Here is a 19,535-nt window from a genome sequence, read left to right as displayed (position 1 = left end):
AATGTTTTCCCTCAAGGTTCTCAACTGATCCTTCTTCTCTACACTCTTTCTCTTGTTGATATCATTTACTTCCATGAGTTCAGCTATCATCTCTATGCAGATGAATCCTGTATGTAGACATATATGTTTATGTAGATACATCTTTTTACCTAGGCCTAATTTCTTCTCTTAACTCTAACTGGTGATTTGACATATCCACCTGGATGAGTGATCTTCTCCATTAAATCCTTTCTTCCTCCAAAGTTCCCTATTTCTATTGAGTGTATTCATCATCTATCTCCCGTCACCCAGCTTCACAGCTTAAGAATCATCCTTGACTCTTCATCTTTTATTCCTCAATATCCAATAGATACTGGTCGATTTTTTCTTTTTCTTTTAAACCCTTGCCTTCTATCTTAGAATCAATATTAAGTATGGGGTCCAAGATAGAAGAATGGTGAGAACTAAGTGAACCAGGTTAAGTGGCTTACCCAGGGTCCCACAGTTAGGAAGTGCCTGAGGCCATTACTTCTGAATTTCCCTTGCCTAGTCTGTTCCATTATCTATCTATTTTTTAAACCAATACCAGATAGTTTTTATGACTACTATTTTATAATATAGTATGATGTCTAGAAGTGCCATTTCCCCTTCATTTGTATTTTTCATTTCCCTCGTTATTCTAGATCTTTTGTTTATCCAAATGAATTTTGTTATTTTTTCTAAGTTCTGTAAAGTATCATGTTGGTACTTTGATTGGCATAGTGTTTAAAAGTTTAAATTTATTTTGGTAGTATTATCTACCATCTATTGTCCTTTTATTATATTGGCATGTTCTAGCCACGAACACTGGCTATTCCTCCAGTTATTTAAGTTGTTCTTTCTTTTTTTTTTCTTTCTGCCTTCTTTTCTTTTTTCCTCTCCCTCTCTTCCTTCTTTCCGCTTCCATCTTAGTATTAATACTATGTATTGGCTTCATGGCAGAAGAGTGATAAAGGCTATGAAATGGGAGTAAAGTGACTTGCCCAAGGTCACATAGCTAGGAAGTGTTTGAAGCCAGATTTGAAACCAGGACTGCCTGTCTCTAGGCCTGACTCTCCATACTTTAAACATCTACCTGCCTCTTTCTTTATTTCTTTAAGGAATGTTTTGTAATTGAATTTATACAAATCTTTTGTGTGCTTTGGGAAGATGGTCCTCTGATATTTTCTGCACTTTGTATTTATTGGGAATGAGATTTCACTTTTTGTTATTGCTTCTTAGGTTTTCCAATATATATATATAGAAATGCTGTTGATTTTTGAGGTTTGTGGTCTGCAACTGTGCTGAAGCTCTTAATTGTCTCAAAAAGTATCTTTGCTGATGCTTTAGGATTTTCTAAGGAAACCATTATATTATTAGCAAACAGGAATAGTTATCTCCTCTTTAATCTATCTTTATTCCTTTAACTTATTTTTCTTGTCTTATTGCTGGCATTTCCATATTCTATCAAATAATAGTGGGGAGATTGGCCACCCTTGCTTCACTTACATATATATTGGAAAAAAGTTCAAGTATCTCCATTGTATAAGAGATTTATTTTTGACTTTTGATAAATGCTTTCTTATGATATTAAAAAAGTCCCTCTATACCTTCTTTGTAGGATTTTCTTTGTTTTTAGCATAAAAGTGTTGTCCTTTGTCAAAGGCTTTTTCTGCGTTTATTGATATGATCTTAAAGTTTTGGATATTTTCATTTGTAATATAAATAATTTTGTTGATTTCCCCCTTAATATTGAATCATACTTGCAATCTTTGTACAAATTTAGCTTGATCATAATGAATAAATTCTTGGATAAAGTGCTGCATCCATTTGATAGGATTTTGTTTAAAAGTTTTGAGTCTCTGTTCATTAATAATATTGATCAATACATTTTTTTTGTGTTTTATCTTTTCTCTTTTTTACATATTAGTTCTATATTAGTCTCAAAGCACTCTGGTAGTGTTTTCTTTCTCAATTTTGGGGGAATAATTTGTAATGTATGGGTACTAACTATTCTTTAAAAGTTTAAAAGAATTCTTGCGTGAATTCACCAGAACCATGAGTTTTTACTTTGGCAGTTCCTTAACGGCAGTGATTCCCAAAGTGGTTGCCACCGCCCCCTGGTGGGTGCTGCAGCAATCCAGGAGGGCAGTTATGGCCACACTTTTTTTGTATTACATTCTATTCTGAGTTCAATAAATAGTTTCATAATTTCCAAAGGGCGCTAAGTAATATTTTTTTTGGAAAGGGGGTGGTAGGCCAAAAAAGTTTGGGAACCACTGCTTTATGGCAAGGCCTATTTACTTTTCTAGATAGCATTATTTAATATATCTATCTGGTCTTCTGATAGTTTGGGTTTTTTTTGTTTTTAAAGGTATAGATTTATTTCTTTTGTGTTCCAGGTTTTGTTAGCATATAATGTTCATAATATGTTCTTATTCTTTTCTATTCCTGAATAAGACAACAAAAATTGTCTTATTTGCCATTTTATTGATTTGATATTCTGCTCTCTTCTTTTTATTCAGATTAGCTAAGTGTTTATCAATTTTATTAATTAATCTTTTCAAAGAACCAGCTTCTAGAATTATTTCCACTTTGTTCCAAATTTAATTTTTAAATTTTAATATTTTCTCTTCTGTGTTTAAGTTTGATGTTCTAATTTTTAAAAATTTACATTCGGTTCATGAATCTCTCTTTTCTTTTAAGACTTTTAATGTTTGATTGTAAGGATGTGATTTTCATTGGTATTTAGTTAGGTCTGCATTTTTTGTTTGTAATCTCTGAACCAATTTCCATTTTTATTGTGTTATGGTCTATAAAGGATATATTAAGTATTTCTGACTTTTACATTTGTTCGAATACTCATATTCTTTTGCTACGTCTTTAAGAAGATGCTATAAGTCTTTTAACTCTAATTTCTCCATTAATTTGTTTCATTTCCTATTTTCCCATTTGATTATCTTTTTTGCTAGACTTATTATAAATTGAAGGATGTTGAAGTCTCTTGTCACTATTGTATTACTGTCTGCCTTCTTCTATTTATTTTTTTGAACTCTTACCTTCCGTCTTTGAATCAATACTCAGTATTGGTTCCAAAGCATAAGAGTGGTAAAGGCTAGGTAATTGGTGTCAAGTGATTTGACATACCTAGAAAGTGTATGAGGTCAGATTTCGTCTCAGGATCTTCCTCTCCAGGCCTTCCTATCCACCAAGCCACCTATTCCCTAACTCCTTTTTGGATTTATTTTATGCATGGAAAAATTTTTTTCTACATCCTCAGTTTTCATTTTTTGTATTATCTTTGTTTTTAAAAATGTTTTATATTAAGCAACAGAATGCTGAGTTTTGTTTTCTTATCTAATCTATCATTTTTCCATTTTATTGAATTGTTTGTTCATTCACATTAAAGTTATGACTTAGATTTATATTTTTTCCATCTATCTCTAAAATTGCTTTTTCCAAGTTATAATTTTCCTCTTCTTCCTCTGTAAACACAGTATTATATGCCTTTAGTTACTTTACTTTAATCTTTTTTTAAAAAGATGGTCTTGTTTTCATTGGCTCTCTTTCCTTCATCCCTGATCTCTTCTTATTTTTAACCTTTTTCTCTTTAGAGTTTTATTTATTCCTTTTTCTCTCTTGCTTTTTTTTCTGGTTTCATATTTCTTTTTCCCCTCTTTTTTCTCTTAGTCAAGTAGATTTCCCCTTCATTTCTCCTTAGTTATTCCTGTTCATTAATTTCTGAATTTCATTTTTTTACCTATTTTCAGAGAAGGCTTCTATTATTCTCTTTATTATCTAGCCTTTCCATTCTAGATTCTCATTCTCTGATTCATAATGCCTATGTTTTTTCCAATTAAAATTTTTATTGCATACAAATTATATAAGCTTTCTTATATAATATATAATTTACACATAGCCTAATATTTTGTAAAAAGTCCAGTGGCTTCAGATACTTAGATGTAAATCTATTTTATTTTCCCTCTCTCTCCACTAAAAAAAGGACAGAAAAATCAATGATAGTCCAATGTAGGGAGCATTACAAGATAATTGAGAAATTATTAATAAAAGAGAATCAGGAAATTTAAAAAATATCAGTATCAATGACTGGTCTTTCTCTTTTCTCTATATTCTTCATGTAATCAAAGCTTCTAAGATATCCTTTCCAGTTCCTCCCTTCTAGGCATTTTCTGCTACTCTCTTATAGGGCTCCCTGGATTTTCCTTTACCCTTGAGTCTCATTCCCAGAAAATGCCTACTACAGGTGTCAGAGAAGGCAATGTCTCATGGTAGGGCCTCTCCTCTAAATCCCTGACTTTTCAGCCCACCAATGATCTATATCTTCTTATTTACCCACCTCTAATATTTGCCTCAAAATAGCCTATTTCCATACTTTCTTGCTCCTCCTCATGCCAGTGATCCTTAGAGGTTCTAACTCCTGTATTCAAATAGACTTTTCAAACAAATAGACTTTTCAAACATCAAATCTCCCAGGCCTCACCTAGGAGTAAGATCCTCATCTTCCTTCACTGACCATCTCTCCTCACCCACAGGTATTTTTCCATTCCATTCCAGGCCTCCTTCCATTGCCCTCATTTTCAACTCCCCCCTACCCTTAACTCCCTCGTAGACACTTTTCCTTCTAAGACCATGAAGATTACCTTTCCCTCACTGCTAGCCCTTGCTTTGACTCTGGTACATCACACACTGCTCAATATCTCCTTGCTCCCCCAAACCCCCTTCATGAGTCTACCCATAGTGTAATGCCGTCCCACAAAAGCAGCATTCACCTGTGGGCAGAGTGGGGTCAGGTGTGTCCACAATGCCCCTAAGCTGTCACTTCACTGTTACTTCTACCAGATTTCTGCCTTTACCCTTTCTCCTTGTGTTCATTTAGAAAGAAGCCCCATGCTCCTCTCTCTGTCATCACTGTGGCAGTTGCTGTCCTGGCCTGTTGCATTTATTCACTTGGCCTCGGTTTCTCTTGTTTGGGGTATTCAAGAGGCAAATAAATACTCTCTTTGGTTCTGGAGAACTGAACATTTAAACATCTAAAATGTTTCAGACTATACTTTATTACTAAACATTCATTATTTTTCCTCTGTGGTCAAGCTCAGATTTGCTGCATAGGTCAACCTGAGCTGTATCCTGAGCTCCATTGTGCTTTGGAACACATTATTCCATCCCCTCCTACATTTTACAATGGATGTGAAATAGTCTTGCATTATTTGGAATGTCCCTTCCTGATGAATTGTAGAGTTTGTTTCTAAAATGAATCATTAAATTTAACCACTATACATTTTGGAGTTTGAAGTCTTGTTTGTTTTTTTCCCCCTGGGGGTAATTAGTGAAGTCTTTGACTGAAACTTAATTTTCTATATTCAAAAGTTCTAGACAATTCTCTTCTACTATTTCTCTTATTTTGTTAATTAAGGGTTTTTTATGTTCTTCTGGGAAAAGAAAAAACCTTAAGATTTTTAGACTGTTTTTGATATCAGTATCTTTTGCTTGCAAAGTGAACATATTTTCTTTTAATGTTATTATTTTTTTGCTTTTCTTCTAGATTCTACTTCACTTCTGTTTATTTGTATTTAGTGCCTTTCAGAGCCTGATTCTACCAAAATTTTTTAACCTTTTTTCCTTTCATGTACTCTATTTTTTAACTAATTTGATCTGCTTAGAATCCAACATTCCACCTCACATTTTTCACTACCTCCTTCTTATTAGGAATTGTCACTGGGTTCTGAATGAATCATTAGGAAGATGAAAAACAAAAAACAAAACTAATCGTACTAAAAAATGAAATAGAAGAGAATGAAGAGATCAGTGCTCTCAAGTTTACATCTCAACCAGTTTAACTTTAGATCATTACTGACCACTCACATAAGTCTTGAGAATTTCTCTTTACTCCTTTCACCACAGATACTTCAATATCAATTGGAAAAAAAATCTGAGTTTTTAAATACAGAGAATAGGAAATCTAGTCCTAAACAATGGCGAGGAGTATAATGCAAAAATGGGCTGCCATCAAGTACTGGCTCCTATCCCTTAATAAGTGTTAGTTATATCAAAGATTTAATTTTCAAAAGGTGAGCTAGAAGTGAGCTGAATTTTGTTCCAGGTAGCTGAATACTGAAGTTCTGTGTCTAGATTTACTTGAATTCAGCTCAAGCTGCCTTGGTTTTCAAAACAGAGCTACCTTTTAAAATCTAGCCAGCAAAAGCTCTTTGTAGCCTGCTACTCATTTAATATAAGAAAGATTTAAAATTTTCCTTGTTTTATGTCTTTTTTTGCCATTACAAGTCCATAAAAATTTCTAAATGCGGCATAGGGCCACAATCATTTTTTACTAATAGTGAGACCCTCATTCAGAAACCTTGCTCTAAACAAGCTCTTTCCAAGATATGCTACTGGATGTTGCTGAGTAAGTAGCAGCCACTGACAACAACCAAATGTCATAATGTATAAAAACTGTAATATCATACTTTTACTCTTTAAATTATACATCTATCTATATATCTTTCTGGAGAATAACATAGGACTTTTCTAATGAAAAGTACTACAAAGCATGATCATTTGGCTGCCAGTGATTAATTAAAACTCTTTTTCAAGCCTGTGGACTTGCGACAAAGTAGGTCTGAATTGAAAGTGACACTGGGTGCTTTGTGAGGACTTGGTTTAACTTTGAAAAGGTGTACCCTGCTGTGGGGACACAGCAGTGTAATTCTCCAGGAAATTCTTCAGATGTGTAAGTGTGAGAAAGTTACTTGAAAAAAAGGCAAAAACAATGTCTCAAATGCTGGGGAATAGTAAATGAAAGAAATTTGCTCTGCAGTTGCTAAATCTAATCCAAATAATGCCTTCTTAAATGCAGTCACGCATCAATACCTAGATTGTCTGCTATAAGAAATATATGAGTAATTACTTTAGTTTAAAACAGGCGGCTTTAGGACGGCCAGAAAACTTATTAAATAATTGTTATGTCATGGTCACATATGGCCATTTTTATACTGTTGTATCATCTCTTATGTGTTAATGATTACAATGTAAATGATGAAGATTCATAAACTAGTGACCACAGAACTTTCAGGAGGACAGGAATGATGATTAGGATGAACAAATCCTGTAACTTTTAATATGGTTCAGTTTGATTCCCTTGGAAACCAAAAGATGTGACTTAACTAACAAATGGGCATGACATGGATAATGATTCACTCCATCTGGTGCTGTGGCTACCTGCTGTCCTATACAAATAACTTTGTTCTAAGTCATTTTAGCTCCTGGAATAGCTTAACAGACAAACAGTACTTCTGAATGCTTGTCAGATATGGGCCTAAACCAAAGAGAAAAAACAGGCAATATATAAATGGATAACATTTTTTTACTAGAAGAGTTTTTATAAAAAATAAAGATTTAGAAAAAATCAGAATCTGATTTTGGAAGTTAGGATTTGGAGGTTCTATTCTCTTGGTGATATGTGAAGCACCTTGGGCATATCTATGTGGTTTTCCCCCTGTGAAAGAGGAATCACAGAGTTTTTTATGAAGCCAAGTTTTGAAACTTTAATTAAAAGCACTAAGCAGAGTTGAGTTCAAAATGCATTTTTTTCAAGAGCAATCCCCTATTAGCATAACTCCTAAATGAGGAAAGATAGAAGCCCTTCCAATTTAGGATTACTGAGGTCCTTATTCAAGCCCCTATAACCTACAAAGTTTGAAAGAATGAAGCCACCTGTCCATCCCATATTTATAACCCATAGACGCTGTATATTATTAAAAATTAGAAGAAAAAAATTAGAAGGTGGTTTGGAAATGTGATATTCTTTTCTGATAGGCAAACATTCTTACCTTATTGGCAGCTCTATCCTTATGCTTTTTCAGCTTCTCCAGTTGTAGGAGGTAGCCTTCAGAATTGCAACGACTAAGTGTTGCCTGACTTCTCTGGCTTTTTCCAGTATTGAGTTGGGATTCACTGTCCACTCTTGAGAATATTGATGGAAACATGGTAGTGGAGGAAGTCACTTCACTGGGCTGTACTTCTGTCAGCTGCATCAAGGCTTGTTGATGCTGCTCCATTATGTGGGTGAGCTGAGTATCTGGAGAAATCCTTGCTGGCTCACTTTCAGATTGAGGATGGAATTTCCTTGATAAAAAAAATGAGTAAGGTTCTCAGGTATCAAAATACTGATGTATAAAATCAATTGGCTTGTCAGTTCCCCCAAATATGAATCTGATGGATACACACACATACATATATTTAGGCATTTTTTAACATTTTTTTAAAATTTTGAGTTCTAAATTATCTTTCTTCCTCCCTTCCCTCCTCCCCCCCCCCCCAGAGAGGGTCAGCAATCTGATACTAGATTTATATGTATATAAAATTCTGTTGAACTTTTAAATGATTTAAAATTCTTTGTTATCCAAAATGGCTCTATGGGAAGGCAGGAAATACTGGGAAATTAAGGTGATGTAAAAACAAAAGATACAAATAAAATTTTAAAAAATGGTTATTATTAACTATCTTCCTTTAGGTATTGAGAAAATATTAATATTTACATATTTACAGAAAAGAAAGGCTCTCAAGAAGTTTTTTTTTATCTATCTCTTTGCCTCCAAGAAGGATTAAAATTAAGCTACTGAAGACAGAAAACTTTCTTTCTTATGGAAAAATATATTTTTTAATTGGCCTAAGTAAATTATAGGGTTGTAGGATTTAGAGCAAAGAAAAGGAACAAGTCCAACCAACTCATTTTATATAGGAGGAAACTGAGACCCCAAGAAATTAAAAGAACTTCACCAAGTTGCACAGGCTGCATGTTAAGAAATTTGAGATTAAAGCCCACTTTCCCTCCCCCTCTAAATTCAATACTATTTCATACTCTATGGAGCAAATACACTTTAATTTACCTGAATACCTTAGAGCATTTTTTGCCTTTGCTAATTTACTATTAAACTTGGAGAATTTTCCTCTTACTAGTCACATCCAAATTGTTAACAAACCTCAGCAGAGAAATGACTTCTTTTGTACTTAAAACATTTTTTGCCTTACATTGTGCTTGGTTGTGTAAATGACAGAATAACAGGAACATGTTATTAAATCAATATCTGTATATTTGGTTCATTGAATGCATCTGTAACTTATAAAGGCTTATGGAGAGACAGCTAGGTAACACAGTGGATAGAGGACCTGGGTTCCAATATGACCTTAGACACTTCCTTAGCTGTGTGATCCTAGGCAAGTCACTTAACCTCATCTGCCTAGTCCTTGCTGCTTTTCTGTCTTAGAATTGATACTAAGACAGATGGTAAGGTTTATAGAATAAATACAGGCCTATGGACCAGGTACAGCAGGATCACAGATTTAAAGCTGGAAAGGACCTTAAAGGATATCTAGTTCAACCCTCTCATTTTAATAATGGGTAAAATAAGGCCCAAGGAAGTTAAATAATTTACCCAAGGCCATGCAATAGGTGCTAGACATGCAATAAAACTCAGGTTCTCTGACTCGTCTGTTATCTTTCCAGGGTATCACAATGGAACATTTGTGAAATATTCTCATCAACAACTAATGAGGAAGAAACTTGAATGGAATGGCAAAATATCTGTCTTTGCTTATTCTGTTCTCCAGAACCAGCCTAAAATCTGCTTCCTCCAGGAAGTCTTCTAAGTCTAAAACAACCCACAATGATCTTTTTGTTCTTAGAACCTCTATTACATTTAGAGTTTTGTTCTTAATTATTCTCCAACTAGTTTCATTGGTGTGGGGAAGAAGCCGGGAAACTTCCTCTACTGATATACATTAGTAACTAATTTACGGTCTTAGAAATCTGCCTAAAACACTGAGTATTTATGTTCTGCCTGTGGTCATAAAGCTAGTATGTGTCAGAGATAGGCATTTACCCAGGTTTTCCAGACTCAAAGGCCAATGTTTTTCTATTAAGGTCTCTGTGCATATAGATATTTGTTGATTGGCTGATCTTCAGAAATAACCCTTGAGGTTTTTTGTTTGGTTGGTTGGTTATGTTTTGGTAAAGATATTCTTCCTTTATTATTGATTTTTTGGTTTGTCTTGGATTCTATGCTTCACTTTCAACCCCCCCCCCCCTTTCTTAAAACTCTTATCTTCCATCATGAAATCAATACTAAGTATCAGTTCCAAGGCAGAAGAGTGGTAAGGAGTAGGCAATTGGAGTTAAATGATTTGCCTAGGGTCACACAGCTGAGAAGTGTCTGATATCACATTTGAACCTAGAGTCTACCATCTTTAGGCCTGGCTCTCTATCCATTAAGCCACATAGCTATCCCTACTCCTCAGCTTCTTATTTCATTCTAGTGGTAAAAGTAGAAAAGAATAGTTAAAATAAGGAGAAGTATCTTAAAAGTAGATTTTTTTGAAAGAGAAGCAGAGAGATAAAGCAGAAGCCAAAGAAATTCTAATTATACCATCTTCCCCTGCCTACCACCTTGTATGTTTAATCTTGTCTGTCAGTCTATGTGAATATCCCTCAACCCTATCTTCCTCAAAATTATATTCCTTTTCTTTTCTAGACATCTACCTATGATAGTCCTTTGATAAAATGGACTCCTTACCATAATATATTTACATTGGTATAGCTTGATTCTGAATATGTCTGGTTTGGTTGTCTCAGAGTTGAAGTTTTCTTTTCAAGTGATCCTTGATTATCCATGTCAGAAGTGGATTTTGAGCCCTTCTTGCGTCCCTTAGATGATCGTTTAATGTAGTTGAAGTTCCAATCAGGTTGAGTATTAAACCTGTAAATCAAAGAACTACTTTCTTGGAAGCGCTGATGTCCTTTTTCTTCATTAATATGCAATATGGAATTAAACACAGCAGGATTTTTATACAAAGGTTTATTAAAAGATTGTTTAGGCAAAGCAAAGTTAGTGGATGCTTCGTTGTGATATTGGAGTCTAAAAGCATTCAAATCTTGCAAATGATTGGCAGGTTCATTCAAATTTATACCTTTTTCAAGATTTATTGAAGGATCAGCTGGTTTAATCTGTTTATACTGTCCTCTGGGCATAGGTTTCTGGTTATCTTGACTTACATCTAGTTGTTTAGGCACATTGGGTTTAATATGTGAGTTTGGTGGTTTGGGCCCACTCCAAAGTTTATACTGTTTTCGAACTTTACGTATGTTTTTTCTTCTTGAAGTCAGCCGGACATCAGTTGTTTCAGAAGTTAGCTGATTAGGCATTTGGGTGAATTTTGTTTTTTCAGTTTGGGACTGTTGTTCTTGGTAATCCTAAAAAGATATTTGCAATTAAAATAAATAAAATGGCCATATACAGTAATTCCATACTAATTGACCTGGATTATGATGGATGTGATGGGATGGGGAGGGAGAACACTTTCATTTAGGAACTGGAAATTCCCAAATGGATTAATATTTCCCACAAGCCTAGCCTCCATATACTTTATTATTATTTTCTTTTCATATACTCTAAATTAATTTTTCCTTACACTGAAGGCTAATGTTCTCGAGTAGGTTGATAGGGAATTTTAAAGGGTCCTCTGGTTCTAGGAAGAAATATGCTAATGATATAGAAGGAAGTACTTTTCCCCTCTACATGCAGTAAAGTCATGATCTATGAACAGTGAGAATGATTGTACTAAATAGTTTTCATGGTGATTTTCACATTCAGGAGATAATGAAAGACATTGGAAGGTCAGAGGAAAATAGTAAGTATTGGCAGGTATGTTCTACTTCTAAGAAGGAGTATACTAAATAAGCTGTAAAGCAAAAAAAATGAAGCAAACTATGAAGCAAAAAAAGTAGCCATATTATTAACAAGCTGAACAATATAAAAGAATGAATAGTGAATTTTAAAAATGCATTAAAATTCTAATTGACTGGCCAAGCACAAGTTTACCATGAAATGCTATTCAGAGTATCAGATTTTCTTACCTGTTTAGGTCATAAGCTAGAAATGAACTCTTCACCAGATGAAAAAAATTAGATTTCATTCAGAGAAAATATAAAAGAGTCTGAGTAGTGATAGGTCATCTGTGAAACCATAAAGGTTGTTTTTGCTTCTATTCCTTAACATAGACCATGCCTAGACAATTAAACATCTGGGGGAAGTATTTCAATTTCAGTACTGTCTTTATGTTTTTCAAAATTGTATAAAAACAAAATGTACTCTAGTTCCTAGTATAATAGATACACTATGTAGCCATATAGTACTATTGCCATTTAGAAATATTTTCTAATGAATAAAGCATGTATTACTTTGCTTTAAATAAAAGACTTCTGTTGGGAAGACTTTTTGAAAAGAATGATTATATTATTATAGAAAAACAATAACATGCTTGTATGGATTAATGCAATTTATTTTTTTCCTCTCAATATACACTTTCTAATCTAAATGTTATATAGGATGTTTGGAGAACTGAAATAATTGTCTAGATAATTCAGACAAAAAATCTGCTACCAAGGGAAAAGTTAGTTTTTTGCTCTAAATTTTTAGGTGATACATCATGTTTATATAATTTTTCAGTTTACAAAGCATTTTCTTTACTTCCCTGTGTTAAGTAGGTAGGGCAACTACCATTATCTCCATTTTGTTAATACTGAAATAATTAAATTTAGGAATAGTTGATAGTAATTATTTTTATTTACTTTGATGATTTATTTAATAAAAACTAGTCTTAGCTGTTAGCCAGGCCTATCAATTAAGTCAAGGCAACCTAGATATTTTTTGAGAAATTAAATTACTTCTAGCAGTATCACTCAGTTAATCATTTAAAGAATAACTCTGAAGTATACTTCATAAAATAAGAATTTTTTTATTATAATATGAAGAACAAGTTAAACAAGAAATCATAGGCTTTAATTTCTCTTTCTGTCAATTAGCTGCAGCCCTTGCAACCACAAAAACACATAGTTCCTAGCGTTGTCTTTACTACATCAAGGCTCACAACAAACTAGCAGTTACAACATATTGCAAAGTGTAAGTCACAATTATGTAAATCTTCAACTTCTCTGTTAGTTTGAGTTGCATATATCCACCATCTAATTGTACTGTGTAACACTTCAAACTTCCTGGTAACGTTTCATCTCTTGGTAAATTCTCAGCAATGATACCCTGTACTATAAATCTTCCCTCCCTTATAAATTCCTCCTTTTCACCTTAAAAAGAAGCTTTGCACATCATTCATTTGTCTCTGCTCCAACTGAGGGTCAGTGAATAATTGACCTACTATGACATCTGTACTTAAGCCAATTATACTTGGAATCTTATCTTTCCTAGTCTTTTCCTACATAGGTACAGAAATTTATTTTTTACAATATGGAAACTGTGAGGTAGTATCTAAAAGTTGGAAGAATATTTCATGGAGAGTTAAGAAAACCTGGGTTCAAATTTTGCTTCAAACATTCAATAACTTGTAAGGAAACCTAGAAGGGTCAGCTAGGGTAATGTAATGGATAGAGTACTGTACCTGGAGTCAGGAAGATTTGAATTTAAATCTGGTTTCAGACACTTAGACTAGCTGTGTGAAACCGGGCAAGTCACTTAATCCTTATTTACCTCAGTTCCTCAATTATAAAATGGAGACATAATGGAGAAGGAAATGGCAATTACTTTACTATCTTTGCCAAGAAAACCTGGACTACTGTCCATGGAGTCATGTACAGTTGGACACAACTGAATACCTGGACAATAAAAAAGAACCGTGTGCAAGTCATTTAATTTCTGAGTCTGTTTCCTCAATTGGAAAAAAGAAGGGATTAGATTTAATGGCCTCTAAAGCCCCTTCCAGTTTTAAATTCTATGAAAAGTTAACTTCCTCAGAGTCATACATCTAAGTATCATAGCAAGGACTCTTAAATTCAAATCTAGAACTCTTTCTTTTATACAAATAAATGATCCAAGTGGGCCTCATTTATTAAGGAAACTCATTATAAAAGTTAAAATTTTACTTCACATTATCTGTTAACACTGTCCAAGCCTTCTGTGTTTATGTAATAGTGAATATAATTTTTATGAATAAAATGTCATAATGAGATTGACTAATTGTTGAATAGCCATATCCATAAAACTTCTTCAAAGTGTTAAAAATGTGAGGAAAAAATGGTAACTTGCAATTTCTAGAACTTTCTTTCTTACCTTACCTTCCAAGAATGGGTCACACAGCTAGAAAGTGTATGAGTTCAAATTCGAACCTAGGACCTCCTCTCTTTAGGCCTGACTATTAACCCATGGAGCCACCTAGCTGCCTAGCTTTGATCAGATTTTTCACATAACATTTTCTACCTTCAGTACTCCAAAAATAAAGGTTTACTTATTCTGTAGTCCCTCCCTCAATATAGATAAATTGGCTTGCTTGGGGAAGTACATATGCAAGAGGACTATTTATTCCAAGTGAAGAATCTCTATAAGGAAAATCAACCCATCTAAAAGGAAATTATCATTTTAAAATTCTATTGGTGTAGTCAAGAAAACTCAACTTTATATTTCTGAAGCATCTTGTTTCTATTACCCACTACCACCAACTACATACAGATAACAGAACCAGAGGAAAAAAAATTCAAGTATCAGATCTGAAAAACTGTGTTACCACTTGATTTAAATCCTTTTATTGCTACTATTCTAACCACAATAGAGATTACAATAGAGCTCTTCATAGGGTGCTTGGTCAACAAAAGACAAGGACTCATCATTTTATGAAACTTCAATTGTCTCAAGTGTTAAACCCTTGGATCACACAAATATAAGTGCCCTAAGAAGGTATTTCATGTTGTAGAAATGAAACATGTTAGAGACCTGATTAGATTTTAAACATCTTCCAAGTAGCCTCCTTGAGATATGAGGCTTACTGAAGATTTATTACCTTACAATTAAGGCATCAGGTGTCACTCTTTAGGTGGCTAAACCTGGTTCCCTGAAGTTAATACACAAAGCCAATCTGAGGCCATTTAATCTCCATCGGCACTGAAATACTATATTTCATCCCAGTCTCACTAGGGTTCTTTTGTTGTCAACACTTACAGTCACCACATACTACATGCACTCAGATTAATCGCTTAATGGTAGTAAGTATTAACTTCTTACATGGAGCAAGAGCAGGACATTTTGGCAAGAGGGAAATTTAACTATGGGGAATTATGCCTCCTACTTCCAAGATGATAATTTGTCAGTAAAACTTTTTTTTTTTTTAAGGAATTAGTGTTTGCACATCCTGTGCTATCAAAGGAAAAGTTTTCCTCAATTTTTAAAGCATAGTGCCTAGATGTCTTTCTTACTAGTTTCATATTTGGATGACCCAAATAGTGGAGAACATGCATGGTCTTGTCTTAAAGCAAAAATTTCACTTCCCTTAAAAAAGAATGATGTTATTAATATTTTATGGTTCTGATCCACTTGCCAGAATTCTATAAATTAGTGGTTACAGTTTATGTAACCAGTCAAAGACTATAAAATGAGGTCTGGGCTAGTTTCTAGTTTTGGTTCTAGCTTTTGAATTAATATTAAATTAATAAAAATATTACCACTTTAAGAATGCTTTAGAATTCTCAGTTTATAATCCTAGGACATTTTAGAGTACAACATTATTAACTAACTATACAGCTTACTTCAGTTAGAAAACAGTGTGGAAGTGGAGAGAGGAAGCCTATCTATCAGTGGTGAAGGAAATTTAAATGATTGATGGAAACATTAATATATCCTAAAGTAGTTATGAAGTTTCCTTTGGATTTTTTAAAGGACTTTTGAGATTTCTCAGTGAAAAGGATTGAGGATTACATAGGATTTCCTTGTTGGGCAACTTTAGATGTGTTTTAGAATGGAGATTATGCATTTTTCTCATTTGAAAATTTTGTTTTTATTTATAGTTTTTTTCCTAAGAAGAATTTTTTCATCTGCTAAGAAGTAGGTGCTCTCAAGTCTTTGTTGGACTTGTCAAATAATAGCTTTCATCTCCTCCATTTTCATACCACTGCCAAAGTAATCCTAATGAACAGATCTGATTATAACCATCCCAGCTCAAAAACATTTGCCCAAAGAATAAAATGCAACTCTTTAACCTGTCATTTAGTGCTCTCCAAAATGTTTCTTTAATCTATCTTTTCAGCCTTATTTTGAGGTATTTCCCTTTTTGTACACTTTTATGTTATAAACCAATTGGCCTATACTTGAGATTTGTCTATCCCACTCTTCCTTGTACATGACATTGTCCATGCTGGTATTGTTTTTTTTCTGCCCAACTCCCAGATTCCATCTCTACTTCTCTGTCTTTACTGATAACTTCTCCTTTTCCTCTTATCCCTAATTGCCCAAATCCAGCAAGGGTCTGTTCTTAGTCTTTGAACTTTCTCTACTCTTTCTAAAAGAAATCATTCAGTTGCAATATAAATTCACTTAGGACAGGGACTGGTAGTTAGCTTGCTATTCCCCATATACAACATTTTATATTATTCTATTCTGTACTTTCAAGCAAACTGGGGAACTGTGCCTACATGTTTTCCCTTTCCCCCTCTGCCTTACTGAATCTTATTGATGTTCAACTTAAATGTTATCTCCTATAAGAAGCCCATCTTGATTCTCTTCGGATTTAAAACATGGACTATTTCTTGTATCCCCAAGTGCTTAGCATAGTGTATGACACATAGCAGGCATTTAACAAATGCTTATTGAATGACTGAAAGCATTCTTGCCCATTTGTATCGTTCCTACTTGATCTCCCCAGTTACAAGTCATCCTTCTTCCTTGATCTCTCAAAGCAATCACTTTCTTTTACTTTTCCTGTGTATTTCATCTTATTTTAACTTGCATTATAATTATTTATGTATATGTATAATTCCCTCTACTAGATTGTAAACTCTGAGATCAGACTGTGTTGTTTTTAACTTGCTTTTTTTTCTGGTGCCTTTGGAAAATTCCTTACATAAAGAAAGTATTTAAATAAATGCTTATTGAATTAAATGGAATTTCTGCACTTAGCAGTGGTCAGTAAGAATTTGGTATGTAATTCAAGTCTCTACAATTAAAGATAGATGCAGAAACCCTTAAAAGGTTCTAGAGAGAGCACAAAATGAATTTAAGAAATTAAAACCTACAAGGAAGGGTTAGAGGAACAGAAAGACAACTTGGAAAAAAGGTCTCACATTAATATATGAAAGATGATGAAAATAATGACTAGCTGTCTTTAATCTCCTCTGAGAATAGAATGATAGATCAAATGTTTATATTTTAACATGGAAATTTTGGTTTAAATGTAAAGAAAAGTTCCTTAATAGTAAGAATTATTAAACATTGTATTAAATTAGTGAGTAGGTGGAAGTATGAAAGCGCCTCTTCTATAAGTCATAAGAAATGAAGGGAGTGATAAAACTTGGTCACCAAATAATTATTTAATATATAAATTCAAGAAGAAAAAACCCAATGGAGGTTTTATAAGTATTGACGAGTTTAGTAAAAAACTTTGCCTTGAAAAAAGGATGCTTTGTATTTACATTGTCCATAATAGTGATCTTATTTCTAAAACAGTTTGTAGTAATATTAAACTAGTAATTATGAGGACATATTAGAGTTGTGTGACCATGGGCAAATCACTTAATCTTCCAGGCTCTAGGTAACTCTCTACAACTATAATTTATAATAGATCAGTTATTGATGTTTATCTGTCAGGAGCCTGCCTGCCAACATTCAGGGGTCCTTGAAGGGGGTAAGGAGAATGAGATGAGGTAAGGAGGATGAAATGAATCTCAGTGTGGGATCAGGAGGGCTGAGATGCAGATGGCAATCAAGGCAACTTTATTGAAAGTTATTTCTTTTATAGGGGGAGAAAAACAAACTGGTGCTTCAGCACAAACTTTCCATAACTATAGTAACATGTAATGATTAACAGAGAGACCTTAAGTGATTACAATGCAATCTTCCATACATCAATGATTTATTAGATACATGTTGAGCAGGGGTTTGAGAAATGGGGGGAGTTTCCATAGGTTGCATGATATATACCCAATTTGGGGTTTCTAGGGGTAATGGACACAAATATGACCTATATGGAGAAGGGAGAGAAGGGCCCGGGAGTGTGGTTAGGAACCTTCTGTGCTATATTCCAGAGCTTTGCTCAATGGGTCTCAGGTTTTTGCCTGCTACATATATCCATAGAGAGTGTGTCCACATTAGGAGCATCCCATACTGATGAAATCATAGGTCCAGGTTAAGAAAATGGAGACATAACTGTTAGGTGTAGAGGGATTATAACATCAAATAAACATCCAGTAGTGTTTAGATATAAGTATGGTGGGTCTGGGGAGAGAGAGAGGAAGTGTTAACCATTCAAAATGCCATCCTACTACAGTTTTTTTTTAAAAAAGTATAAATTGATGTAGTTGGAAATATGGAGTCAGAGAATGTTTCAGAACAATGGTTTTCCCTCCTCTGGGGGCCTTTAGCAATATATACTTTAAATGTGGACTATTCATTTCCTTCTAGACAAGTAGCTATTTGGTTTCAGGTATAAAAATAATCCTTTAAGTGATAAGAAGCGAGCCAATAAAACATTTTATGTTCAATGTTGACCTCTGAAACACATTTAAATTCTACAGAACAAGTAACCTGAAGCAGTTGGGCTCTATGATGCCATTTGTCATCAGGATTTGTAACAGGATTCTTAGCCTCCTCAGTTCTATTAGGCATCACTTCAGTCTCTTTAACAGCATTGGAGATCTAAGAGAGTAAAAGATATACAATAGGTTAACTTTATTCATTTTATTAAAAAAGGCCACAAAGATCAATTCTATATATTCTAAAAAGAACCTATAGGGCAAGTTTCTATTTTGAACTCTATTTAGTTTATTTAATCAACTAATAAGAACTTATTAATAATATTCTGTGAAGCACTATGCCAAGCATTGGGGAAATTAAACTTTTTCCTATGAAAAACAAATGTTCCTTCCTTACACAAGCTATTTGTTTCTTCATTCATGCCCAATCCAACCTTATTCTCTCAATGTCCTATTCCAGATCTGACACACCTCTTCCTTGGTGGCTTCTAGAATGTTTATTCCATAATTAGCAGACTTCTCATCCCACACTACATTTGCTCTTTCCATCTTCAAACACCTACTGAGACCTGGTTTTTCCCAGATGACCCTAGACCCCTGGCCACCTATTCCTCTAGTGTCTACTCTTTCACTAAGACTCCCTAATGCACTGGTCATATTAGAGGAGCCAGAATACTCTTTGCTCCCCTTTGCAACTATTGCAAATGTTCTACTACTATGGCCACTCAGCAGCCTCTCCTCCTTTGAGGACCAATCTATCCAAATGTATTGATTCAAGTAACTGTATCTACCAACTCTGAGGATATTGTTCCTTTCTCAGGGAGTTCAGTGCCTAGCTCTCAGTATTCCCTTCTACCCCAACTCTTGATCTTGATTCAGGTAACTTTTTTTTAAAATAACCCTAACCTTTTGTCTTAGAATCAACTTCCTGTGTATATGAGTTCCAAGGAAGAAGAACTGTACAGGTTAGGCAACTGGGATTAAGTGACTTGTCCAGGGTCAC

General features: G+C 34.1%; 1 protein-coding gene across 1 annotated transcript in view; it reads right to left on the bottom strand.

Moving 5' to 3' along the window:
* Window positions 1-19,535, bottom strand: part of JHY (junctional cadherin complex regulator) — a 104,323-nt gene that overhangs the window by 19,870 nt on the left and 64,918 nt on the right. The window contains exons 3-5 of the mRNA XM_044669649.1: window positions 18,585-18,695; window positions 10,587-11,263; window positions 7,845-8,139 (exon numbers count right to left, since the gene is read on the bottom strand). Coding sequence (XP_044525584.1) covers window positions 7,845-8,139; window positions 10,587-11,263; window positions 18,585-18,695 — 1,083 coding nt within the window. The remainder of the gene's footprint in view (window positions 1-7,844; window positions 8,140-10,586; window positions 11,264-18,584; window positions 18,696-19,535) is intronic.

This window comes from Gracilinanus agilis, chromosome 3, assembly GCF_016433145.1.
Source record: "Gracilinanus agilis isolate LMUSP501 chromosome 3, AgileGrace, whole genome shotgun sequence".
Classification (NCBI taxonomy): domain Eukaryota; kingdom Metazoa; phylum Chordata; class Mammalia; order Didelphimorphia; family Didelphidae; genus Gracilinanus; species Gracilinanus agilis.
The sequence above is the reverse complement of the archived record's forward strand: the minus strand, read 5'-3'. Positions and strand labels throughout refer to the sequence as shown.